Source organism: Chiloscyllium punctatum, chromosome 3, assembly GCF_047496795.1.
Source record: "Chiloscyllium punctatum isolate Juve2018m chromosome 3, sChiPun1.3, whole genome shotgun sequence".
NCBI lineage: Eukaryota > Metazoa > Chordata > Chondrichthyes > Orectolobiformes > Hemiscylliidae > Chiloscyllium > Chiloscyllium punctatum.
In genome coordinates this window covers 156,885,220-156,913,098 of record NC_092741.1, presented here as the reverse complement: position 1 = coordinate 156,913,098, position 27,879 = coordinate 156,885,220, and the positions used below count along the sequence as shown (strand labels likewise).

General features: G+C 39.4%; 1 protein-coding gene and 2 non-coding genes across 3 annotated transcripts in view; all 3 read left to right on the top strand.

The window, feature by feature from the left end:
• tmem214 (transmembrane protein 214) overlaps nt 1–17,501 on the top strand; it is a 57,380-nt gene extending 39,879 nt beyond the window's left edge. The window contains exons 10-17 of the mRNA XM_072562946.1: nt 389–480; nt 2,591–2,639; nt 5,188–5,301; nt 6,315–6,432; nt 7,289–7,385; nt 8,687–8,855; nt 9,629–9,780; nt 15,120–17,501. Coding sequence (XP_072419047.1) covers nt 389–480; nt 2,591–2,639; nt 5,188–5,301; nt 6,315–6,432; nt 7,289–7,385; nt 8,687–8,855; nt 9,629–9,780; nt 15,120–15,246 — 918 coding nt within the window. The 3' untranslated portion in view covers nt 15,247–17,501. The remainder of the gene's footprint in view (nt 1–388; nt 481–2,590; nt 2,640–5,187; nt 5,302–6,314; nt 6,433–7,288; nt 7,386–8,686; nt 8,856–9,628; nt 9,781–15,119) is intronic.
• A 7,966-nt stretch (nt 17,502–25,467) lies between these two features.
• trnay-gua (transfer RNA tyrosine (anticodon GUA)) lies at nt 25,468–25,557 on the top strand. The gene is given in 2 exon segments: nt 25,468–25,504; nt 25,522–25,557. It is a non-coding gene; the product is annotated as a tRNA-Tyr (tRNA).
• A 317-nt stretch (nt 25,558–25,874) lies between these two features.
• Nucleotides 25,875–25,947, top strand: trnaa-agc (transfer RNA alanine (anticodon AGC)). Its single transcript has one exon. It is a non-coding gene; the product is annotated as a tRNA-Ala (tRNA).
• Nucleotides 25,948–27,879: the final 1,932 nt, after the last annotated feature.

Here is a 27,879-nt window from a genome sequence, read left to right as displayed (position 1 = left end):
TTAGCCACACTATCTACAGTTGCCTAAATTTTGTCATTAGCAAATTTGGATATAAGACTTTCTATACTCTTATCTAACTTACTGCAATTTTTAATGTTATTGACTAATAAATCCTTTTGGGACACCACTGGTCACGTCCTGCCAATTTAAGTATCTACCCATCATTTGTACTTTGCCTGCCACTTAACCAATTTCCTAGCCATGTCACTAATTTGTCCTCTGCTAAAGTAGAACCCCACAGTTTTAAGTGTGTCTTTTATATGGAATTTTTATATAGAATTCCAGAAAGCATTTAATAAGCTTTGAAATAGTCTGAATTTTGTACTTTTATGAATTGATTAAATATGAAATTAACAAATGTTGCCTTTTTTTTCCTCTTGGCTTTCAGCTCTTGAAATGTATGGTTGAATGTTTAACTACAGATTCCAACAGTTTCAGTGTATGGAGACAGCTATACACCAAGCATCTCTCTCAGTCCAGGTGATTGTTAACATTCAGAGCAGAATACGGGGACACGTGAGTAGGAATGGATAGAGATCCTGGTGTTTTTTTTTAAAGTAATGTCGTTCATCTTGTGTTTCTATAAACTGGTGTAACTGGTATTGTCAAACTTAAATCTGATCATATTGTTAACTAGAGTTTAATTTTGTAAGCTGTTCTATTGTCTTTTTTTAAAATCTCTGTTGCAGCTTCTTGTGACTATTTAGCCTAACTTTTAACATGCTTATTTTAAGTATAGAGCATGTTCTTTTCTTTGAATACTTTTCAAACATCACATCTAATTTTCAAGATGTATCTGATGGTTGAACCTAATTAGCACAATGAGCAACAAAATTAATTGGAATTCTTCTGTGCTGTCTTCCTTCCAAAATTATACTGGGGTTTTTCTGAAACAGTTGACTTAACGTTTAGTTCACTGAAGAATCCTGGTTGTAATTCTTCTAATTTTAAAACGTAATTCTGAATTTTCAGCAACCTGAGGTATCTTCGATTTGCATATTATTATGCTTGTAGGTTTCCACTTGGTAACAATTTGGTATTGTGATTTGAACTATTGGTTAAATCTTAATTTTGAATCATGGATGCAAGAAGCTTGCAATGTGAAGGAGTGATTTATTTTTTTTTGCACAATAGTTAAAATGTCAGACTGCTTTGCTTGATTTTTTGCTTTTGTTGAACTGTTGAGTAAAGCAAGACTGTTGCTTTCTTATGGCATGTCTGTAAATATTTTTCATATAAAATCAATATAAAGATGTCTTGTTGCGTACCATTATGTCAAAACAGCTGTTTCATAATTTTGGATACCTGTTAAAATGTCCTAAAATAAAACACAATCCAGTAAAACATCACAAGTCTGCCATCATCAGTGGACTTAATGCTTTCTGTACACTAAAACTTTCACCTCGAAGTCTGCAATAGCCTCCCTTCAGAATACATGATTTATGCTGAAAACATGCTCTTTAGAAAACTGCTTTATCTGGAGTCTGCTTTTATATCCCGTTCTGTAATTTTCTAGTGTCCAATTTTCTCCCTAACCCTTCATGAATAGGTCAGAAATAGAAATGCTTGATTGCACAACAATCAGTATCATTCATGCATTCCCAGTTACTGAAGCAGTCCATGTCCAAATGCAGTAAAACCTGGACAATATCTATTTTGGGCTGTACAAATGGCAAGTATTTTTCATGCCACAAGCACCCAGAAATTTGTAATGTCCAACAAGAGTGAAATCTATCCATTGCACACTAACATGCAAAGGGATTAGCATTACTAAATCACTGACTGTCAGCTTTGCAGGGGTTACAACCGACCTGAAACTGAACGGAGTGGGCTATATAGGTTGATGATGAGCAGGCCAAAGGCTAGGAATCATGCAATGAATAACTTGGCTGCCTACCTGCTCCTATCAACCATGTACAAGGCAGTGTGGCCAAATTCCTCCCCATTTGCGTGGTTGAGTACGGCACCACAACACAAGCTTTGCATCACCAGGGCAAAGCAGCTGGCCTGATTGGCATCACATCTACAAACTGCTCACCACCAGCAGGGTGCCATCTAAAAGACGCACTGCAAAACTTCATTTAAGCTGCTTTATACAACACTTTTTTTTTTCTAAACCTCTGACAACTATCATCTAGAAGGATAAGGGTAGCAGAAATGAGAGAACTCTACATGCAAGCTCCCCTCCAAGCCACCTGCCATCTTGACTTGGCGCTATAGAGCCATTTCTTCTATGTTGCTAGGTCAGAATCTTGGAACTCCCTAATGGCCGAGTGGGTTGTGCTTGCATCAAATAGACTGCAGTGGTTCAAGAAGGCAGCTCAGCATTATCACGTCCAATAACCCAGCTGACATGCCATGAATTAATAACCTTTTTTATAAACTATCCTTTTGCTTTGTCATGCCATTACTTTTTATTACTTTTTGTATTTCTCCATGTTTTGCAAATTCAAGGCTGTACTTCCTGACTTCATTTCACTTGTGAATGTAGTATTTATACTTGTCTGTTTCAACATTTAGTTTGTTTTACTGGAATATTAGGTACACTTAATACAACTGAATACTACAGTGTCAACTAATTTTCTTTCAGTCTCTTGCTAAATAATCTTTTGGAAATCTGGGACAATCTTCCAGCCAAGGTAAATTTTCTTTTATTTTCAACTATAGTTAATACTTTAAACTGTACATCCAAAATGTATTTTCTTTTTTGTTTTAGCATACATTTGTTTTCATTCAAGTACTTCTTTTGCCAGGAGTAATTGTAGACTTCGTTCTCCTCTTGATTGCAAAACCAGCTTATCTTTTAGCTTTGGTATTAATTGGATTGGGAAAAGAATTGATTGCAGGTCAGACAGAATCCCCCAAAGATCAGGGTGATCCATTGGAATTTTTCCCTAACTTGAAATTTTGCAAAACCAATACTGAGAAAGTATAATTTGTAAGAGTAATGTAGCAATGAAACAAGTGATCCTTGTGGATTGAATTGACTACTGTGTAAACTTCTGCAACGTAAAGAGTGCCTTCTGTATGATATATGGTTTTTGATGCTTTTTTTTACTTTTATCTACTGCGTTATTCCAATACTTTAATCCACTGACTTAGCATTTGGATTTTTCTATTGCACCTACTTATAACGTTTTGCTGCAAATCTAGTTTTTCAGCTGCTTTTTCATTAGGCATTTTTGTTTTGTCAATTGCTGCTATAGCTACTTAGCTAAACCTTACCAAAGGTGAGTGATTTGTGGGGAATCGACTTTTCAGATTTTAGAATGTGAAATGATCAATAGCAAACTGTTATTTGTATCTCTGTTAATAAGTCCTTGGATGATACTTATTTTAACAAGCGTGGTGTTCCATCAAGACTGCTGTTTGATTGCATAATGGTGCAATTTCTCTAGCTATATTTTGTGCTATACTGTTCTGTGCATCTCCACGTGGAGGCTGTGTGTGCACCATGCAGAAAACTGAAGCAAGTTACATTCGACAACATGTTGGGGATTGTACTCTACTGCTAACTAGAATTGCCTGCCATCATTTTCTCCATCGACATGCACATACATGCATTATATTGACTAACTGTTTCAGTATTATAAATTCAATGCTAGTATTCTCTGTGCAGTGTCTCCAATTTCTTCTTCCTTTTCTTCCTCTTCCTCCTTTTCCTTTTCCTCCTTTGTCTGCATTATGCAACCGTCGTTTGTGTGGAGTTAAAAAATGGGGAAGATGATGGGCTGAAACTTTTACAGGAAGACTCGTGGACATAGTTGGTTGGACCTGGATACAGACGTCCTACCACTGTTTCCAACAGGTCCAGTCTTTGTCATTAAGGATAGTTGAATGGGGTGATTGTCAGAAGAGTTAAACCCAAATGCAAGGTCATCTAATCTCTGCTGATTACAAAAACCCCACTTCTGGATGTTACAAAAGCCTTCACCTGCAGTATGGGAAGTCATGAATTGATGAAATAGATGTAAATGTTGAAGGGTGGATTAGGTCTGTAATTCTCATGAAATCTTCTGTTCTTAAACTACTGGTTACAGATGTCATCGTTTAAGTATAAGTAATTGGTTTCTAAGGGCTGTTGATGTGCAGTGGTTGTATCCACACCACTGAATTGGGAGGTCTAGATTCAAGTCCCACCTGTTCCAGAGGGGTGTAAGGACATCTGTGATCTGATTGGTTTGGTTTGAAAATATTTTATTAGCCTCTATAATAAGGCCATCTACTTCAAGTTCTGGTAGGGGGAAGTAATGCATCTGCTTAGTTTATAGTTCAATTGATAGTTCTTTAATAGCTTGTTTATACTATGTGTGTTTGTGTTTGTGTTTTTGATTTTGATTGTGGAGTTTAATTAGCAGTTTCTTTAATTTTAAGACAGTGCCACTTGAGATGCAAAAATATTTGGGTTCCTTGAATAGAAGCTTCTCATTAAGTGTAGGAGTGAGAACAGTTTTAGATTGTTAGCACTTCTTTTTTCCATCCATGCATTTCTCCTGAGGTCTGCCCTCATACTGGATGAGTAATAATTGGATGTGGCCTGCAGAATAAAATTGTCTGCCACTTAGAATTGGGAAGGAAGAGGCTGAGTATGAAGAGAGACTGGAACATTTTTGACATTGCATTTGCATAGGTCTGACAGTTTTTAAAGGGGTGCTATGTGTGGATTGTGAAGACCAAACAGTCTAATTGTTTCTGACATTGTCAAGATCAGGCTTCTGTGAATCCTACCTCAACACTTGACTCCCCCTTGCCTCTGGGATATGCAAAGCTGGGTCTCTCACACCCACCACTATCACCAACTCTTAATTCCTCCTTCCTCCCTCCTCCTGCCCACAGCAAACGAGGCACGAACCAAATACTGAGATGGATCTGGTGGTTGGGAAAGTCAGGAAGTTTCCCAGAGTTGTGCAAATTGTACCTACTCTATTCCTGATGGGCTTTTGCCCAAAGCATCGCTATTTTTTTTCCTGCTCCTTGGATGCTGCCTGACCTGCTGTGCTTTTCCAGCACCACTCGAATCTAGACTCTGGTTTCCAGCATCTGCAGACCTTGTACTGGAAGTGACGTGAGCTATGGATAATGACAGACTTCATGAATATCTGCTGACATGAAAAGTCCAATAGAGTTATATGTTTCATAAACTTTTGAAATTTTAAACTGACTTTTAATATTAAGCATTAATTGTAGGTGCAGAAAGCTCTGCAAGAAACCATTCGTTCATTTAAGGTTACAAATGAAGAGCTGTCTGGGAAAAGTGTTGCAAATTCACAAGAAGTACAAGTCTGCACCACTGCATGCAATGTAAGAATTTGAATATTATGCTTGCTATTTTGTGTTGGAATAATCATTTCTCAGATGAGTTGGATTACTCTTGTCTGATTCTCTTTTTGTTCTTAACTTTCAAGCCTTTTTCTAGTTGCTGTCTTAGAATGTACTATTGTGACTTTATTTTTCATCTTGTCCCTATCTTTTCATCTCTGGAAAAGCCACTTTTTTTCAGCAATGTGGTAACCGCATCATGGGCTCCCATCATAAATTATTTTCCCGGGCTATCATCTCCGGCTGAATCAGATTGCTTGTTTGCAGTCTTGGCACTTATGGATTTTAAGCTGAACTTCTTCTAACTTTTGCATCTCAATGGTCACCTATTGGCACAATTTATTATTGCTGGTATTCACTAATGCCTTAGTCTTTCTGCTGCTGAATCCCTCATTTGTGGTCTTGCTCACCCTAGCCTCCAGCATTCTCAAATTTTTCAACACCTTAAATTGGGTCTCATCTGAAACTCTGCTTATATCCAAAGTTGTATGGAGTCTGGTTCTTGAGTCCATTGTGTTCTGATTCATTGGCCATTTTATGCCTCACTGGGGGGAAAAAATACTTATTTAGATCACAGTTTATCCTTTTTTTTATTTCTGAAATCCCTTCCAACTCTGCAACCCTCAGGACTTGTGTTTCTCTAAATGTGGTCTTGTATCAGCCCCATTTCTTTTGGCCCCTATCTTTTGCCTGCTGTCCCTTAAGCTGCATGGGCCTACAGCTCTGCACTACTTCCCTTCTGAAATACTTTTGTAAAGCCAACTTCTGAATGAGCTTTTAATCACCTAAATTAGATTCTCCTCTAGCTTTTGGTGGTACTTTTGTTATGTGATTTATGTTGCTATGAAGCATCTTTTGAGCAATAATGTTATGAACACTATGCAAGTTGAGTTTGTCACTCATTGGCTTCTGCCCTTGCCCTTAATTTAACCAGTTTGATATTATTTTTAATATTGCATAATTTGACTTTTTTTTTCCCCCTTTCAATTTTGAAGAATCTTCTGCAGAAGCTGAAAGGCGGTGGCTTCCCATGGTTACGCCTGTTACTCGTGCTCACAATTTTTGCAGCAGGCTTTGTGGTGCATGACATCCGAACACATGGATCCTTCAATGGTTGGTAAAGTTATACTTTGGGTGAATTTCTGCTTTTGACCATGAGGTATTTCAAAACAAATGTTGATTTTGTAATCAATAATTGCATTAAGGTTCATAGCTTTTTTTAAATTCTAACTTAAGAGAAACATCAGAAAATTAATCATGGTGTAGTTTGGATATTACTGATATAAACATATTCCCAAAAAGACATTGCACTGACTTTTTCAAACCAGCCTGATGTTAAAGTGGTGTCTGTGCTTATTTAGTTTCTTTTATTATTTATTTCATTATCTAAATCTGATTTTACCTTTTTATCATTGGAGTGGTACAGAAGGAAAAGTAAATATGTTATCTATTTAATTTATTTCTCATGTTCAAGAGCATGTTAGCGAGTTTTGAGAAGATTTGTAGCTCCGGTTGAGGTTCTGGATGTAGGTTTGCTCACTGAGTTGGAAGGTTTTTTTCAGACATGTAGTTCCCATACTAGGTAACATCTTAAGTGAGTCTCCAGATGAAGCCCTGGTAGTATGACCCACTTTTTAATTTGCATGGTTAGGTGTCCTTTTTGATTTCATTTCCTGTTTTTTTTTGAAATCAGGAGGTGGTAAATGAGATCCAAGTCAATGCGTTTGCTGATAGAGTTCCGGTTGGAATGCCATGTTTCTAGGAATTCTAGTGTGTCCCTGTAAGAGTCACGCACGAGAATTCCTAAAAGCAGTTATAAGTATCCAATTTTTAAAATCCTGAGTGTTCAGACTGGCAGGTTTTCTGTGTACACTTAATGACTTGAACTGGTTGAAACTGTGATGTACACAAAAGAAATGCAAATCCCCTTTTTTATTACTGACTGACTCAATAACGTTTCTTCCCTTAGCGTCCTCGTCTGCTCATGTCTTGCAGCAATCTGGAATGATGTCTGTGTCTCAGCAGGCTTGGATTAAAATATCTCATTATTCCAAGCAGGGATACAGGTTAGTACAAAGAGGGTATCTTTGGATCAAAATTATCCTTGTCCTTTTTAGCTGTACCTTCATACAAAGAAATTTGAATGGATACTCTGTCTATTACATATTAAAATTCTGTCTTGTCCTGAAGTGACTGATCAACAACGTCATTCACCATTTTTCTTCACCTGAAATTTGAGGTGAAAACAATTCATAAATGTGAGTTTGCTTATAACCTTTTCTGTAAGTTGGTTGTATATCAAACACAGCAAATTGTTAACCAGCACCAAATGGGACCAGGATTGTGCCAATTGATCAAACATATTGGATAATCAAGAGGGAATGCAAACCTTGACCAAACAGAGCTTTTTGAGGCATCAACATACCTCAAAATCCATGTAACAATATCACAGCACATAAGATAAGTGTAAAAACACAAAGTAATAGAAATGTAATGCGGGGGTAAACATATCACTATTATACTTTTATTGATGGTGAGAAAAGAGGGAGAGATGTCCGCTCATCTTCAATGGTCATCTGGAACTGCTCCGATTTCATATATGCCTGCCTGTCTGCGACTTAGCTGCCACAAAATCGTAGAGTCAGTAGCTAATGGAAAATAAGTCATGGCCATCCTCCACAAGTGAGCAGATTAATGCAAGCCACTAACACCCTATGAAAACATTACCCTCAACAGGAATAGCTGCACAACATTAAACACTTTGTGACCTATCCACAACAGCAAGCATCTTGCCATGAACACCGTTGAAACTCTTCACTCTGCCTTTTACATTCCTAATTATCCTACTTTGGCAAAACTTAACTCTATTACCTCCACTCAATATTTCTTGCACTCCTGGAAATTGCTACTCTCTTACAAGATACTGACCTACAGAATGAACCCAGCAGTGGCATGACACCATCTCAATATCGTTTCTTGATCCAAATCAAATACTTGACTTCTCTCTGTCCTCTCATTGCAATAGTATTTTCCATCAGGATGACTGCACCACACCATCTACCTTTCCCTCCCCTTTCTAAGATTTAGAAATCCTCCTTTTCTTTTGATCCAGGTATCATACACTATAGAATACAATGAATCTGTTTATCCCTGCAGGTCACTAATTTTTTTTAAACCACAATTGTCTGTTTACATGGATGGACAATGATCCTAATTTCGACCTCCTTGCATTTGCTCTTATTTTGGTCCCATCAAATAAGTTACTTTCTTTCATGATGTCTATCTCCCATCCTTTTCTTGTTTCTCCTCTTATTTTCCTAATGGTATTTCTGATATCAATCTGTGTTTGTGTCCTATATTTTCACAGCTGGATAGAAACAAATACTCCTTATTATTACTCTGAGGCTGTAACAATGTTTGGACCAAGCCTTGAGCTGGTTTGGAGGAGGCTGTTTGAACTAATGATGTATACAAAGGATACGTTATCAAGTCATATTGCATGGATTGTTGAAAATCTACCTAGATTTACCGAATGGGTACGTACTTGATTTTTGTAGTAGGTTTTTAGGGAGTCTCATATGGAGTTTCTGGGTTCTGTTAAAACAGTCAATTAAGATGTGATTCAGTTCCTAATTAGTTCTTGTTATCAAGTCCTCAGAAGATTAGAAAGTGTCAGCCATTCGGCAACTTCTGCAGTGCTGAATTGATGAGATCGTTTCATTTTTATTTTTTCCTCTGTTCTGCATGAAAGTTTTAGTAGCATGCTATTGATGTTTTTGGTCTGTGATATGAAGAACCATAAATCCTCATAATCCCCATTCTCACTTGCTTGAGTGACTTGGACAAAATAAATCTAGTAAATTTTAAGATCAGTTAACTTTCTGGAAACCTGTCTGTCTTATCTGGGGAAACTGATACAGTGTTGGATCATTAAATCTGTCCCCAACTTTAATATACTAAAATGAAAATTGCACCTGAAGGTCAACATTGTATGTTATTGGCCGAGTGTTTCTTTAAATTCTGTTTTATAAGCTGGGGTGATATAAGTGTTTTCAAATTTCATTTTTGTCAATTTAACTCTAAGGCCCACAAAAGGAAGCTTTTAAGTCTTTATTAGCGGCAGCCACATGTTGCACTGCTATGTTTTGCATTGGGCCTCCAATAAATTGAAAGTGATGACCTCTGTGGAACTTGTGTCACCAAAGAAAGTGAAAACTCCTTTTAAGGGATCTCTGACAGTCTGAAGCACATTTTATCTTTTGTATATTTGTCTAATACTGTTGTGATTTACTGTGACTTTTTTTAATAGATTCGTTTGAGCCTCCCAGATGTAATGTTGCAATTTGTAGAATATGTCAAGGAATTGCTTCTCTTTGTACTTCAGAATTACATATTCCCAGCTTTAGAATATATCAAAATGGTAATAAAAGAATGGTGGAAGCAACTTGTTAGTTCTTGCGAGTAAGTATTTTTAAAATTTTGTTCTTTTATTGACCTATTCAAATTAATGCCCTATATTGGCAATGAGAGAAACCCAAAGAAATGCAGATTCTGTAAATCAAAAACATGTTGCTGGAAAAGCTCAGCAAGTCTGGCAGCACCTGTGGAGAGAAGTAGTTAACATTTTGGGTTGAGTGCTCAGAAAGGGTCACTGGACCTGAAACATTGATTCTGATTTCTCTTCACAGTGCTTGGCAATAATAGTGTTGCATACATCTAGGGTGTACCTAAGCTATTCTCTATTGAGTGCAGTGGGGATGGCCATACAGTGGAAGTGAGCACATTTGCCAGTACTATGCAATATCTATGGTTGCATAGCTGAAGTGCAACACTTCAACCTCAACTTAAGTATCTTTTTGAATTTGCTGCTCTGATTTTCTTCAAAGGCAGATAAACAAAGAATTAGTGAGGGTAGATATGCATTTGTTAAACTCAATTTGGTTGCAAGCAACAAATATATGCCTTGTGCTTGACTCAGCACATTTGCACAAAGGGGCCAGACTTTGGCATCAATTGATTCTAGTTCTGTTCCAGGGCCACTGGACTCAAAAAATATTAACTTTGCTTTCTCTCCTTAGAAGCTGCTAGATAGGTGGTTTTTCCTGCAGCAACTTTTGCTTTTGTTTCAGGTCTTCATGATTCTCCAATTCTTCTTGTTTTATTACCCTATTCTATTTATGGTGATTGTAATACCTCGATATTTGACATAGCATCACACATTCAAGGAAGGAATTCAAGACCATAAGCTGCTAAATGAGAGAACCATAGTGCAAACAGCTTTGTATTTACCTTTTTCTAGTTGTTACTGGTTTTACAATGCTGCTGAATGATTGATTGAATGTGATCTTGTGCCATTCATTTTCTTTTTGAGGTATTAATGTGTGCCATATATACATAGAAAATTGACAGCCCAAGAACAGGCCCTCCGGCCCTCCAAGTCTGAGCTGATCAAAATGTACTGTACTGGGGTGGCACGGTGGCTCAGTGGTTAGCACTGCTGTCTCACAGTGTAAGGGACCTGGGTTCAATTCCTGCCTCGGGTGACTGGTCTGTCTGGAGTTTGCACATTCTCCCTATGTCTACCTGGGTTTCATCTGGGTGCTCACAGTCCAAAGATGTGTAGCCAGGAGAATTGGCCATGCTAAATTGCCTGTAGTGTTAGGTGCCTTAGTCAGGGGCAAATGTAGGGGAATGGGTCAGGGTGGGTTGCTGCTCTTCAGAGGGTTGGTATGGACTTGTTAGGCCGAAGGGCCTGTTTCCATGTTGTAGGGGACATAATTCCTCTAGACAAGAACTAGATTAGGTTAAGGGCTACGGGGAGAACGCTGGTAAGTGGAGCTGAAATGCACATCAGCCATGATTGAATGGCGGAGTGGACTCGATGGGCCGAATAGCCTTACTTCCACTCCTATGTCTTATGGTCTTAAACCTGTCGGTCAATTCCTAAGCATCTGTATCCCTCTACTCCCCACCTAATCATGCATTTATCCAGATGCATCTTAAAATGAATCTACCATGCCTGCCTCTACCACCTCTGCTGGCAATGCGTTCCAAACGCCCACCATCCTCTAAAGTACTTGCCGCGTGTATCCCCCTTAAACTTTCCACCTCTCATCTCAAAAGCATGATCTCTCGTTATTGAATCCTTCACCCTGGGGAAAAAGCTTGTCTCTATCCACCCTGTTTATACCCTTCATGATTTTATAAACCTCAATCAGGTCCCCCCCTCAATATCCTTTTTTCTAATGAAAACAAACCTAACCTACTCAACCTTTCTTCATAGCTAGCACCTTCCATACCAGGCAACATCCTCATAAACATCCTCATAAACATCCTCATATGGAGGATAGTGGATTAGTGTAGGTTAGGTGGGCTTTGATCGGCGCAACATCGAGGGCTGAAGGGCCTGTACTGCGCTGTATTCTTCTATGTTCTATGTTCTATAAACCTTCTCTGCACCCTCTCCAAAACGTCCACATCCTTTTGGTAATGTGGCGACCAGAACTGTACACAGTATTCTAAATGCGGCCGAACTAATGTCTTGTACAATGTTAACATGACTTGCCAGCTCTTATACTCAATATCCCGTCCAATGAAGGCAAGCATACGATATGCCTTTTTGACCACTCTATCCACCTGTGCAGCAACCTTCAGTGTATAATAGACCTGCACTCCCAGATCTCTGCCGATCAACTTTTCCCAAGGCTCTTCCACTTACTATATAATTCGCTGTAGAATTAGTCTTACCTAAATGCATCATCTCACATTTGTCTGGATTGAAAACCATCTGCCACTTCTCAGCCCAACTCTCCAGTCTATCTATATTCTCTGGAATTCTTTTGACAGTCCCTTTTATGCTTTCTGCTATTCCACTAATCTTCGTGTCGTCTGCAAACTTGCTGATCATACCACTAGTGCCCCCTTCCAGATCATTTATGTATATGACAAACAACAGTGGCCCCAACATTGACTGCTGTGGAACACCACTGGTCACCTTTTTCTCCATTTTCGAGAAACTCCCTTCAACTACTACTGTGTGAACTGTTCTCAACCAGTTCTTGATCGACCTAGCTAGAACATCTTGCACACCATGTGACTTCACTTCTCCTCCATTAGTCTACCATGGGGAACCTTATCGCACGCCTTAGTAACGTCCATATATATGACATCAACAGCCCTTCCTTCATCTAATAACTGTGTCACTCCCTCAAAGAACTCTAAGTTGGTATGGCATGATCTTCCCTGCACAAAACCACATTGCCTTTCACTGATAAGCCCATTCTTTTCTAAATAGATCCTATCCCTCAGTACCTTCTCGAGCAACTTTCCCACCACTGACGTCCGACTCCCTGGTCTGTAGTTACCCGGAATATCCCTCCTACCCGTCTTGTACAGGGGGATAACATGAACAACCCTCTAGTCCTCCGGCACCTCACCTGTATTTAAGGAAGCCACAAAGATATCTGTCCGGGCCCAAGCTATTCTCTCACTCTCACTCTCTCTCTCTCTCTCTCTCTCTCTCTCTCTCTCTCTCTCTCACACACACACTCTCTCACACTCTCTCTCCAACCTGGGATAGATCCCATCCAGTCATGGGATTTATCCACCTTAACTTCTAGCCTACCCAACACATCTTCCCCACTTATGTCAATGTGATCCAGACTAATCAAACTTGTATCTCTAATCTCAACATTCATTATGTTCCTCTGCTCAGTGAACACTGATGCAAAGTAATCATTCAGAATCTCACCCATTCTCTTGGGTTTGACACAGCCTTCCTTTTGTTATCCTTTAGTGGACCAATCCTTTCTCTAGTTACCTGTTTGCTTGCTTATATAAGAATAAAATGCTTTGGGATTCTCCTTAATTTTGCTTGCTAAAGTTATTTCATGACCCCTTTTCGCCCACTTGATTCCTCGTTTAAGACTTGTCCTACTCTTCTTATTCTTCCAGAGTCTGGTCTGTTCTTAGCTGCCTTGACCTTATGCATGCTTCCCTTTTCCTCTTGGCTAGTCGTACAGTTTCTCCTGTCATCCACTGTTCATGAATCGTGCCTTTCCTATCCTTTGCTTTCAATGGGACATGCCTGTCCTGCACTATCTTTAGAAAGCCTCCCAAATCTCCAATGTGGACTTCCCTTCAAGGAATTGTGGATTGGACACAACTATGAGCTCCTGCCTAATTTTGATATAATTGGCCTTGGCCCAGTTTAGTACTCTTCCCTTAGGACCACTCTCATCTTTATCTATGACTATTCTAAAACTTATAGATTTGTGGTCACTATTCCCAAAGAAATCCCCCACCACAACTTCTACCATGTGTCCTGGCTTGTTACCCAGTACCAGGTCCAATATGGCCCCTTCCCTCGTCGGACTATTGACATACTGCTCTAGAAAACTCTCCTGGATGCTTCTTACAAATTCTACCCCATCCAGACCTCTGACATTAAGTGTATCCCAGTCAATGTTGGGAAAATTTAAATCTCCCATCGCCACTACCCTATGCCTCTACATCTTTCCATAATCTTTTACCTATTTGTTCTTCTACCTTACGTTCACTGTTGGGAGGCATGTAATACAGCTCCAACAGTGTGACTGCACCCTTCTTATTTCTCAGCTCCACCCATAATGCCTCACTACCCAAGACCTCCATAGTGTGCTCCTTTTAGTACAGCCGTGATATCATCCTTTGACCAGCAATGCAAACTCCACCACCCCCACCTTAACTTCCCTTCCCTCCCTGTCCGAAATGTCTATATCCTGGAACATTTTAATCACCAATCATCATGCCCTTTCTTCAACTAAGTCTCTTATTGCAATAACATCATATTCCTGGGCACCAATCCAAGCCCTAAGTTCATCTTCCTTATACACTATAATCCTTGCATTAAAGTAGATGCATTTCATGCCACCAGTTTTTTTGCGCTCATCTGCTCCCTGCCTACTCTTCCCTTTATTAATGCTATCTTCATAATTCTTACAGTCTCCACCTCACTGCCTACTTGTTTCCTCCTCTTCTGGTTCCCAGCCCCCAGCCACGTTAGTTTAAAACTCCCCCAAGGACATTGGTTCTGGTCTGGTTCAAATGCAGATCATCCATTTCGTAATAGTCCCACCTTCCCCAGACCCGGTCCCAATGTCCAACAAATCTGAACCCCTCTCTCCTACACTATCTCTCAAACCACGTGTTCATAGAGCCGACCTATATTTTTTGATTTCTATGCTGGCTAGCACTTGGCACTGGTAGTAATCCCGAGATCACTATCTTTTGAGATCCTTCTCTTTAACTTCTTTCCTAGCATTGCGAAACAAGGTTTTACTCTTTGGTAGCTAATGCAGTCTTTGGTGATGAGTGGAAACAATTTGATTTGAGAACTGCCTTTTGCAGTGAAGATGTTTTTAAATTATTAACATAAAAATCAGTCTTAAATTTTGTGTTTAAAAAGATGTCCAATGAAAGTCTGTTTCCAATGCTGATAGAACTGTGAACAATAATTCTTGGTTTCTCATCATGATTACAATTTGATCAGAGCCACAGTTTGATATCTGGTCTGAGAATGTATATTTGGCTATCTTTTTGCTGGACATTTAAAAATCTAATCTCATCAAATTTATTTAATTAATAATGGATTGGAGGGTTATGGAAAGTAAGCAGGAAAGTGGAGTTGTGGCAGAGATGAGATCAGCCACGATCATAATCAAATGGCAGAGCAGGCTTGAGCTGAAATGTTTGTTCCTGCTTCTAGTTCTTGTGTTCCTAACATTGTATATTTAATGTATTGCGTGTTTGTGAAATTTCAGGGGTGAAATCAGTTGGGACTGTGTGAAAATGCATTTTATGAACATAATACATTTAACATGGAGTTATCTACAGAACACCACAACTACAATCAAAAACTGGACCTCCTCTATGATCTCCAATCATTAAACAACAACAAGCATATTCCAAGCTTTTTTTGAAAGCAACAGCGGTGCATTGGAGAATTCTTGAAGACTTAACCTTCCTGTTGTGGAGAGATTTGAAAACTGAACTAAAAATACAAATGCCACTAATTTTCTGTTTATAACAATTTTTACTTAATTCAGTGCATGTGTTTTGTACGCAATTTTTTTCAAACTCCAATGTTAACTGTCTTCTAAAACAAACTTGTTGCACGTTGTAACTTTGGATAAGAACTCAATTTAAAGCTGCAATGTTCAGAAATGTGTATTGTGCGATAACACAGCTGTTCATTCTCTCTGCAATAATTAGACTTCTGATTTCAACTGTTTAAAATTACAGTATTTTTAAAACCAATGCCATATGAACCAGGAATGTTCAATTTAAGTAACTGCAATAGTTGATGGCTAACTTTTGTTGCTGTAGCTTGATTATTATAGAAGTAAATTACTGTTGAAGCCATTTGTTCTGCACGATATCGAGGTTTATGGAAGAATGTGTGGTAATGTTATCAAATCTAGCTTTTCATTTAAACAGTACTCATCAACTTTTGGCTATGCAGACACTTGAAAAGGGTTGCTTTATCGATCGGTGACTTTTTAAATTTGTCAACCGTTCTCTAGGTAACGTAACATCTAATTTCGGGTTGCTTCTATTCATGAACACCAAACATGGATACATTCCCCGAAATCAGCATTTTTGAATTTCTATAAATTTGGTTAATATCAGATATACATCATCCTATCAAATGGCCTAAAACTCAGTTGTTTAAAAAATGACAGCATAACTAGGATCAGTTAAAGTATGGTTTAAAGGCATTAATTTTACACCACTACTAAATGCTTCCGTAATTTCCCCAGTCAGAGGTATTTTGAAGCAAATTCCCTTCTCTACAGTACTTGCTGCATTTGCAACTGTTATTGGTCTGTTAAACCAGTGTAATCTATGCAAATGATGTAATGGATAACTGTCTGAAATGAGATTGTGATTTCCCTTGGAGCGAAATCATTGCTGTTATCCTATTCTTTTTATCCTTCACACCCAGTCCTTGCAGAACAGCATGTGGGTTGCGTAATGCATTAATGTACACTATTGCAAGGCACTGTACTAGTATATGCAAATCTCCATTTGGTCTTAACTTTGGGTAATGACAGTTCTTTTGTATGATCAAATTATTTTGGTTAATATGTCCAGGTCACATCTCATTATGTTTTGAGGGTTTATAAAATTCTAGCTGATGCACTACAGCTGAAATGCTGAAGACTATGTTTAAGTTAACTTTGCATTAAGTTATGTTATTGCGATTCAGTTTTTGGCAATCATTTGTCCAGTGTTAGTGTTAGTATTGGTAACCATATGTAAAGTTATTTCAAGCATTATTTTAGGTCTGCATGATTTGGCTTCAGTACTTCAATCTATCCAGTTGTTCTTGCATGGAAGATTATATAGCTGAAAGGAACTGCTCCTACTGCCACTGATTTTTTTTGAGGTTGTTCAGTTGGTCAGTCTTTGTTCACACATCTAGCAAATATTTCTATCACATGTGCAGCACATTAAATATAGTACATGTAATGCACATATGTTTCAATCTTAACTTGCATGTTTTCTTCAAAGAAGCAATTGCCCATAATACTTGGTTTTTAAAATCCATTTCACAAGGAAACCAAAGTGATCTGGGGTAATTGTAGATGTGTTTATGGGTCAGTCTTTCATTATTTTTCCAACAAGAACTACAACTAACATTTATCTAAATGATGCTCATAATTTTACTACGTTAATGGAAGTAAAGACTATTTATTAAATATAACCTAAATTTTGTATTCAATTAATTTGGAATTTGAATATAGTATGTTTCACTTTTAATGTAACTTGAGTTTAAGTTGGCAGTAATATGAAAATAAGTTGGTTTCCTGTCATTGATCATCTTGGTGCTCTCATCACTTTTGGATGGACAAGGAGAGAAAAATATTTATAGCAATTTCATTTGCTTCATTACCTGGTCCTACTTAATTGACATTTTATGGTTGGATTAAATAATTTCCTTGTTCATTGACTAATTTATTCAAGGGTAATTTTAACACCAATTATATATGTACATATTGATTGTGACCCAAGTGGTGGATGAAATTGTATTTGGCCAACATACATGTTTTGAAGCAGAATTAATGTGTATTGTCTCAAATGTAAATTTAAATCATGAACTTATTTCTGGTGGAAAAAAAATAAAGATACCATACATCTTAGTTATTTGTCTATAAAAGACACTGTGGGAGGAAAAAAAAAGTGTTCAATGTTTCTTGTAGCAACCTAGCTATTGTAAAGCAGAGGATAAAGAGATGGCAGATGAAGGGTCTCATCACAGGATTTTAAAATAAGTAATGATTGAGTCAGTTGCATTTTAAATTTTCAAAACTCATTAGATTTGGGATTATTTCCTTCAGCTAATGTAATTCCTTTACTCAGGAAGAGAGGGAGGCAGAAAGCAGGACAACTACCGGTCAGTTGGCTTAACATCTATTATCAGGAAAATATTAAACTGCTGTTTTAAAAAAAAATTATAACAGGGCACCTGGATAAATTCAAGGTATTCAGGAACAGCCAACATAGCTTTGTCAAAGTGAAATCATGTTTAACAAATTTAATTGGAGTTCTTTGAAAAGTAACTTGAGCTGTAGGTAAAGGGAATCAGTGACTGGCTAGCAGGAAGCAGAATATAGGAATAAGTGGATCTTTTTCAGTTTAACAGAATGTTGCAACTGCTGTGCCATTGGAGCCTGTGTTCAAGAATGTATATAAATAATTTGGTTGCAAGGACCAAAGGTATGGTAGCTAAATTTGATAATAACACAAAGATAGGTAGGAAAGAGAGTTGTGAAAAGAACGTAATGAGTTAACAAAGGGATATAGGTAATTTGAGTGAATGAGCAAAGAGCTGCTAAATGGACTGTAATGTGGTAATGTATGAAATTGTCCAGAAAACAAAAATTGTTCACTTTTTGGCAGAAGAGTCATCGAGGTGTACAGCACAGAAACAGACTCTTCAGTCCAACCCATCTATGCTGACCAGATATCCCAGCCTAATCTAGTCCCAAATGCCAGCCTCCGGCCCATATCCTTCCAAATCCTTGCTATTCATATACCCATCCCAATGCCTTTTAAATGTTGCAATTATACTAGCCTCCACCACTTCCTCTGGTAGCTCATTCCATTCACATACGACCCTCTGCGTGAAAAAGTTGCCCCTTAGGTCTCTTTTATATCTTTCCTGTCTCACCCTAAACTATGCCCTCTAGTTCTGGAGTTTGTCTATTTATCCTATCCATGCCCTTCTTAATTTTGTAAACCTCTATAAGGTCACCCCTCAGCCTCTGACGCTCCAGGGAAAACAGCCCCAGCCTGTTCAGCCTCTCCCTATAGCTCAAGTCATCCAACCCTGACAACACCCTTGTAAATCCTTTCTGAACCCTTTCAGGTTTCACCCTTTCACAATAGGAAGGAGACTAAAATTGCATGCAACATTCCAACAGTGGCCTAACCAATGTCCTGTACAGCCGCAACTTGATCTCCTAACTCCTGTACTCAATACTCTGACTAATAAAGGAAAGCATACTAAACACCTTCTTCACTATCCTATCTACCTAAGACTCTACTTTCAAGGAGCTATGAACCTGCACTCCAAGGTCTCTTTGTTCAGTAACACTCCCTAGGACCTTACCATTAAGTGTATAAGTCCTGCTAAGATTTGCTTTCCCAAAATGCAGTACCTCGCATTTATCTGAATTAAACTCCATCTGCCACTTCTCAGCCCATTGGCCCAGCTGTTCAAGAATCTGTTGTAATCTGAGGTAAGCTTCTTTGTTGTCCACTACACCCTCAATTTTGGTGTCACCTGCAAACCTACTAACTGTACCTCTTATGCTCCCATCCAAATCATTTATATAAATGACGAAAAGTAGTGGACCCAGCACTGATCCTTGTGGCACTCAACTGGTCACAGGCCTCCAGTCTGAAAAACCACTCTCCTCCACCACCCTCTGTCTTCTACTTTTGAGCCCGTTCTGTATCCAAATGGCTAGTTCTCCTTGTATTCCATTAGATCTAACCTTGCTAACGAGTCTCCCATGGGGAACCTTGTCAAACGCCTTACTGAAGTCCATATATATCACATCAATCATTCTGCCCTCATCAACCCTCTTTGCTACTTCTTCAAAAAACTTAACCAAGTTTGTGAATTTTCCCAGACGCGCTCTGATGTCCAGTGATACAGGAATTCATACAGCAAAGGCAGAAAAGAATAAAAAGATGCATATTATGTAAAAGGTGAATAATTGCAGAACTCTGAGATACAGAGAGTTCTGGGATTCCCTGTGCATGAATTGCAGAAGGTTAATATGTAGGTGCAGCAAGTAACCAGGCAATCAAATGTTTTATTATAAGGGGAATTTAATGTAAGAGTGGGAAGGTTATGCTTCAGTTACACAGGACATTGGTGAGAATGCATTTGGAATACTATATAAAACTAGTCACCAGACTTATGGAAGAATGTTAATGTGTTGTAAACAGTTCAGAGAAAATTTACTTAACTAATATGAGACTGGATAGATTGTCTCATAAGGAAATGCTAGACAGGTCAAGCCTGTATCCTCTAGAGTTTAGAAGAGTCAGAAGTGAATGAATTGAAACATGTAAGATTCCAAGGGGACTTGCCTGGGTAGACTTGGAAAAGATGTTTCCGTTTGTGGGAGAATCTACAACTAGGTCACAGTTTAACAATAAGAGTATGTCCATTTAACACAAATATGAGGAAAAAAGATTCTCTCGGAGGGTTGTCAGTCTTTGGAATGCTTTCAAAAGGCAGTGAATTCAGAATCTTTAAATATTTTTAAAGCAGAGATAGACAGCTTCTTGATTACACAGGGGAACGAAAGATTATCAGGAATATGCAGGGATGTAGAGTTGAGGTTAAAAAAATGATCAGCCATGATCTTACTGAATGGCGGAGCAGGCTCGCTGGGCCGGGTGGCCTGCGCTTGATCTTTACTTATTCATGTTTGATCTGACAATCCTCCATTCTACTTTCCAGCATCTTCCCTAAAATCCTTGATTCTCTTACATGATTGAAAATCCGTCAATCAATATCTTGAATATTCTTCATGACAGCCACATTCTGTGGTTAAAAACTGTCAGTAAAGAAATTCCTCGTATCAGTCTTAAATGGTTGACCCTTTACTGTGAGATTAAGACCTGTGGTCCCAGAAGTAGAAACAACCTCTCCACATGTAGCATGTGAACGACACAAGAATTTTGTATTTCAATAAGGTCTTCTCTCATTCTTCTGAACTCCAAAGTATGTAAATCCAGTCTGCTCAACCTCTCCTCATAAGAAAATCCCACCAAATCAATATAGTGAACTTTCCCTGGACTGTGTTCAATGCTCATAAAACTTGCTTAGATTAGGGGACTAAAACTGTTCACAGTATTCCAGGTATGGTCTGACTAATACTGTGTATATGTTTAGCAAAATCTCCTTATTTTTGTACTCCATTCCTTTTGAAGTTTGTCTACCCTATATTTGGCTTAACTTAGATGCTAGGTTTTTGTGATTATTTTACTTTGTTTTTACTTCTCTATTTCCTGGCAATTTTATTTTTGGAGTTTCTCAAAGATTTATTCTTGATTACCTTCAACTTTAACGGCCTGTATATATTTGTGTTAGTGACCATAAGACATAGGAACAAAAATTAGGCCTTTTGGCCCATCGGGTCTGCTCCACCATTCAATCATAGCTAATAGGTTTTTCAACTCCATTTTCCTGTTTTTCCCCATAACTCCTGATGCCCTTGGTAATCAAGAACCGATCTATCTCTGTTTTAAATATACTCAATATTCTGGACTCCATAGCCTTCTGTGGCAATGAATTCCACAGATTCACCACACTCTGGCTAAAGAAGTTTCTCCTTATCTTCATACTAAAGTGTCTTCCCGTTTCTCTTAGGCTGTGCCCTCAAGTCCTCATCTCCCCTGCCAATGGAAATATCTTCCTAACATCCACTCTGTCCAGGGCACCCAGTATTCAGTAAATTTCAATCAGATCCCCCCTCATCCTTCTAAACTCCATTGAATAGAGTCCTCAAACGTTCCTCATATGTTAAGCCTTTCGTTCCTGGGATCATTCTTGTGAACAAACGCATGCAATTAATGCAGAACTCTATTTCTCCAATACTGACTCTGAGCAGCCAAGTAACTACTGGGTTGTCACACTGACATAAAATATTGGATAAGGCATAACTCACCAGCATAATTTTGGGAGAAGTGAAGTTCCTATCCCTAAAACTCACTCTTACTAATACACCCTTTCACGATAGGAAGGAGACCAAAATTGCATGCAATGTTCCAACAGTGGCTAACCAATGTCCTGTACAGCTGCAACTTGACCTCCTACCTCCTGTACTCAATACTCTGACTAATAAAGAAAAGCATACTAAACGCCTTCTTCACTATCCTATCTACCTGTAACTCCACTTTCAAGGAGCTATGAACCTGCACTCCAAGGTCTCTTTGTTCAGTAACACTCCCTAGGACCTTACCATTAAGTGTATAAGTCCTGCTAAGGTTTGCTTTCCTAAATGCAATACCTCACATTTATCTGAATTAAACTCCATCTGTCGCTTCTCAGCCCATTGGCCCATCCGGTCCAGATCCTGTTGTAATCTGAGGTAACCCTCTTCGATGTCCACTATACCTCCAATTTTGTTGTCATCTGCAAACTTACTAACTGTATGTCTTATGTTCGAATCCAAATCATTTATGTAAAAAGTAGAGGGCCCAGCACTGATCCTTGTGGCACTCCACTGGTCACAGGCTTCCAGCCTGAAAAACAACCATCCATCACCACCCCCTGTCTTCTACCTTTGAGCCAGTTCTGTATCCAAATGACTAGTTCTCCCTGTATTCCATATGTTCTAACCTTGCTAATCTGTCTCCCATGGGGAACCTTGTTGAATGCCTTACTGAAGTCCATATAGATCACATCTACTGCTCTGCCCTCATTAATCTTCTTTGTTACTTCTTCAAAAAACTCAATCAAGTTTGTGAAACATGATTTCCCACGCACAAAGCCATGATGACCATCCCAAATCAGTCCTTGCCTTTCCAAATACATGTACATCCTGTCCCTCAGGATTCCCTCCAACAACTTGCCCATCACTCAGGTCAGGCTCACCGGTCTATAGTTCCCTGGCTTGTCTGTACCGACCTTCTTAAACAGTGGCACCACGTTTGCCAACCTCCAGTCTTCCAGCACCTCACCTGTGACTATCGATGGTACAAATATCTCAGCGAGACCCAACAATCACTTATCTAGCTTCCCACAGAGTTCCCGGGTACACCTGATCAGGTCCTGGTGATTTATCCACCTTTAACCATTTCAAGACATCCAGCACTTTCTCCTCTGTAATATGGTCATTTTGCAAGATGTCACCATCTATTTCCCTACAGCCTATATCTTCCATATCCTTTTCCACAGTAAATACTGATGCAAAACATTCATTTAGTACCTCCACCATTTTCTGAGGCTCCACACAAAGGCCGCCTTGCTGATCTTTGAGGGGCCCTATTCTCTCCCTAGTTACCCTTTTGTCCTTAATATATTTGTAAAAACCTTTTGGATTCTCCTTAATTCTATTTTCCAAAGCTATCTCATGTCCCTGTTTTACCCTCCTGATTTCCCTCTTAAGTATACTCCTACTTTTTTTATACTCTTCTAAGGATTCACTCAATCTCTCCTGTTTATACCTAACATATGCTTCCTTCTTTTTCTTAACCAAACCCTCAATTTCTTCAGTCATCCAGCATTCCCTATACCTACCAGCCTTCCCTTTCACCCTGACAGGAATATACTTTCTCTGGATTCTTGTTATCTCATTTCTGAAGGCTTCCCATTTTCCAGCCGTCCCTTTACCTGAGAACATCTGCGTCCAATCAGCTTTCGAAAGTTCTTGCCTAATACCGTCAAAATTGGCCTTTCTCCAATTTAGAATTTCAACTTTTAGATCTGGTCTATCCTTTTCTATCACTATTTTAAAGCGAATAGAATTATGGTCGCTGGCCCTAAAGTGCTCCCCCACTGACACCTCAGTCACCTGCCCTGCCTTATTTCCCAACTTTGCTCAAAAACTGCATGCATTCATGTAGAACTCTGAGCTCAAAAACTGTATGAATTTATGTAAAGCTCCGTTATCTCACTTTTTAGATTAGAATCAATCTAAACATCATGGCATAGACAGAGAACACAGGGGGCTAACACCTTCAACATATTGTCTTGCTATCACGATTGTTAACAGCTAACCTGAGAATGCAACTTTTTAAAAGAAGTTTCGTGATTTACACATGAAAGAAGTGAAACTATCATGGTATTCTAACAGTTGAAAGACTTAACAGACAATCAATTTTTCAATGTATAATTTCAGTTACATCACACTGTAAATTTTTGCTATAAATTCTGTGTTAGGATTGAGCCCTCCACTACCACGCGATGAAGGAGCGATGCTCCGAAAGCTAGTCTGCTTCCAATTGTTGGACTATATTGTGTGATTTTTAACAATATCAGTTGTGGTGATAAAACTTGTGTAAAAATGAAAGCTTGTGTGATTAAAGCAACAGTGAAAGAATTGAAAATTGGCAAAGGAATAGAAAGCAGAGAGTAGTGGTTAAAGGTTGTTCTTCAGACAGGAGTGAGGTATAAAATAGTATTCCTTAAAGAGTATCAGAAGCTCTGCTCTTTTTGAAATGCACAGGGCCAGGAACCCATTCAGTATCTAATTCTTTGCTCTAGTGTTATCTGTCGAAATCAATCCTTATGCACTTTCGTCCTTCCAACGTGAAGCTGGCACTAGGTAATAGAATTGGTACAGAAGTGACAGGCCAAATGGCCTCCTTTTAAATTACAACAATTCTGCAAAATCTAACTTTTGGCTATTCCTCCAAACGATCTTTATGGTTTCTCCATTATATTACTAAGAGAAGGCAAGAATGATGGTAAGATTAGGGAGGGGTGTGTTGATGCTCTTCGGTATGTCAATATTATGAAGGTGGTGTTGGGCGTCTTGACAAACACTAAAGTAAATGAGGCCCTAGGGCCTGATAGAATTTGTCCCAGGATACTGAAGGAGGCAAGGGAGGGAATTGCTGGGGCATTGACAGAGATCTTTGTATCTTTTTCGCCACAGACATTGTGTGCAGTCCTGATTGTCACACAGTGGGAAAGACAATGGAGGCTTTGGCGACAATGAAAAATAGGCTTACCAAGATGTTGCCTGCATTGGAGTGTATTAGCTATGAGGAGAGATTGAATAAATATGGAATGTTTTCACTTGAGGGGCAACCTGCTTGCAGTATGTAAAATTATGAGAGGCATAGATAGGGTGGATAGTCTGAGTTTTTTTCATAGGTTTAAGGGGGCATAGGTTTAAATTGAGGGGGTGGGAAGATTTAAAGGAGATGTGAGAGGCAATTTATTTTTTAACACAGAGGGTGATAGGTGTTTGGAAGGCACTGCCAGGGAGGATGGTAGAAGCAGATATGTTAGCAAAGTTTAACAAGCATTTAGATAGATACATGAACAGGCAGGGTATAAAAGGTCATGGACCACAGGCAGCCAGATGGGATTAAATTAGAATGACATCGTGGTCAGCACGGACACGGTGGGCCGAACAGCCTGTACTGTTGTTTTGTTCTCTTAGTGCCACCAGAGCTTTGGGGACCCCGTTTGCATCCCTTCAATCCTTCATAAAGAACAATCAATCAATTTCAATGCTTACCAGGGAAAGCACAAATAATGTTCTAAGTTCTGGCGAGAGGTCAGTGAAACGTTAGCTCTGCTTCCCTCTCTGCACAGAAACTACCAGAACTGCTGAGGTTCTCCACGGTGTTTATTGATCTTTAAGTTTATCCCTTCCTTTTACAGCACTGTTACCTACAATGTATCCATAAACTGAACACCTGAAAGGTATTATTTTTAAACAGCGTGAAGCCCGTGATCCAGTTGGAGACGGTTTAAATTTCTGGTTTTGAAACAACCGCCGTTCACCGCGCGAGGACATCCACAAGCCTCTCGCACGCGCTCCGGCAGTTGACAACTGACTGAAATAGTAGCGACCACAGCCGTTCACGTGCAGACATCAGCCGGAAAGCGCATGGCATTCGTCAGTGCCTTCGATAGCTCAGCTGGTAGAGCGGAGGACTGTAGTGGATTAAATACCGGTCATCCTTAGGTCGCTGGTTCGATTCCGGCTCGAAGGACATATGTTTTCTGTTTTTAAAATCTTCAATGAAGGAAAACGGTAACTTCGAAAAGGATTTAAACAAACGCTGGGGGTGAATTATATGCTTTTTTTGGCGCGGGGATTGGTTCAGGATTATAAAATATTTTGTGTATCTGTGAGGGGTACCATTAGAAACCTTTCCTTTGCGGTTGAGTGGTATTGGGTTCCTTTTTAAGGAAAGACATGAGTGGTAACACTAGGGAGTTAGGACGTTAGCTGAATCTCCTCATATGTCTCAGCCAGGAACTACAGGGATAATCCTACATTAACTGTCTTCTGGTGATATTTTCCAACGGGGGATTAGCTCAAATGGTAGAGCGCTCGCTTAGCATGCGAGAGGTAGCGGGATCGATGCCCGCATCCTCCAGTCCTTTTGTCAAACGGCTTTTAAAAATATTTTAGTCATATAGCAAGGAAATAAATCCTTCATAAAAGCAAATTACTGCGGATGCTGGAATCTGAAACCAAAAGACAAAATGCTGGAAAACCTCAGCAGGTCTGTCAGCATCTGTAAGGAGAGAAAAGCGCTGACGTTTCGACTCAGTTTCTCTCCTTCCAGATGCTGCCAGACCTGCTGAGATTTTCCAGCATTTTCTCTTTTGGAAATAAATCCTTCAGTCCAATTACTCAATGTTTAAAGGATATTTACATAAGTGCGTGAATAAGAAATGTTTGTTGTGTTATGGGCCAAGCTCAGGCAGGTGGGACTAGTTTAGTTTGAGAACCTGGTTGGCCTGAAGGTAAAAACAATGACAGCAGATGCTGGAAACTAGATTCTAGATTCGACTGGTGCTGGAAAAGCACAGCAGTTCAGGCAGCATCTGAGGAGCAGGAAAATCAACATTTCGGGCAAAAGCCCTTCATCAGGAATCATGAAGGGCTTTTGCCCGAAATGTTGATTTTCCTGCTCCTTGGATGCTGCCTGAACTGCTGTGCTTTTCAAGCAACACTCTAATCTAGACTCTGGTTGGCCTCAAGGTCTGTTTCTAGGCTATGCCACCAACATTCCCAAATTAATTATGCCTACTTGCCTGCCCATATTCTTCCAAACCTTTCCTATTCATGTACTTATCCAAATGTCTTAAATGTTGCAACTGTACCTGAAAAAAAACAAAAATCAACTTCTGCTGTATAATAACCATAAGAAATCCACAAGAAAAGCCTGCAACTCAGGAGCAGCTGCAAGATCCTTGTTCCATCTTTATTTATGTTGCTGTCCAGTGCAATTTAAATCCCATTCACTTGGAAAGGGCAGGAGGTAATGCTGTTAATATTAGTGTGTATTGATAGCTTGAATGGTGCAGGTGTGGATAGAGAAGAAAGAATGTCAATCTATGTGGGTGATTTGGTTTTAAATTTCTTGCTTGTAACAGATTCTTTACTCAAATGCCCACCAATTACTAACTTCCTCAGATACCTCTTCCGATTGCCAGTAGCCAATACCCATCTAGGAGAGACTTGAAGCAGGAGTGGTTACTAGAGGAATATCCGAGAGTCTTGTTGGGAAAGGGGGGCTTATGAAAATAGAGAATGTGGGGTAAGATTATGGGATAGGGGTAGTAGACAGCAGGCAGGGGTTTAGGGTAGGTCAGTTGGCCTGTTGTGAGATGGACTGGGAGAGAGGTATTGGGCACGGGATTGAGATGGGAGGTTAGTGAAAAGGACATTTAGATGATAGAGTCATAGAGATGTACAGTATGGAAACAGACCCTTCAGTCCAATCCATCCATGCAGACCAGATATCCCAACCCAATCTAGTCACACCTGCCAGCACCCGGCCCATATCCCTCCAAACGCTTCCTATTCATATACCCATCCAAATGCCTCTTAAATGTCCACTTCCTCTGACAGCTCATTCCATACAGGTACCACCCTCTGTGTGAAAATGTTGCCCCTTAGGTCTCTCTTATATCTTGCCCCTCTCACTGTAAACCAATGCCCTCTAGCTCTGGACTACCCGCTCCTATCCATGCCCCTCATAATTTTGTAAACCTCTATAAGGTCAGCCTCCGATGCTCCAGGGAAAACAGCCCCAGCTTGTTCAGCTCTCTTTATCGCTCAGATCCTCCAACCCTAGCAACATCCTAGTAACGACCTTCCAACTCCTCTACTCAATACTCAGACCAATAACGGAAAGCATACCAAACACCTTCTTCACTATCCTATCCACCTGCGACTCCACTTTCAAGGAGCTATGAACTTACACTCCAAGGTCTCTTTGTTCAGCAACACTCCCTAGGACCTTACCATTAAGTGTATAAGTCCTGCTAAGATTTGCTTTCCCAAAATGCAGTACCTC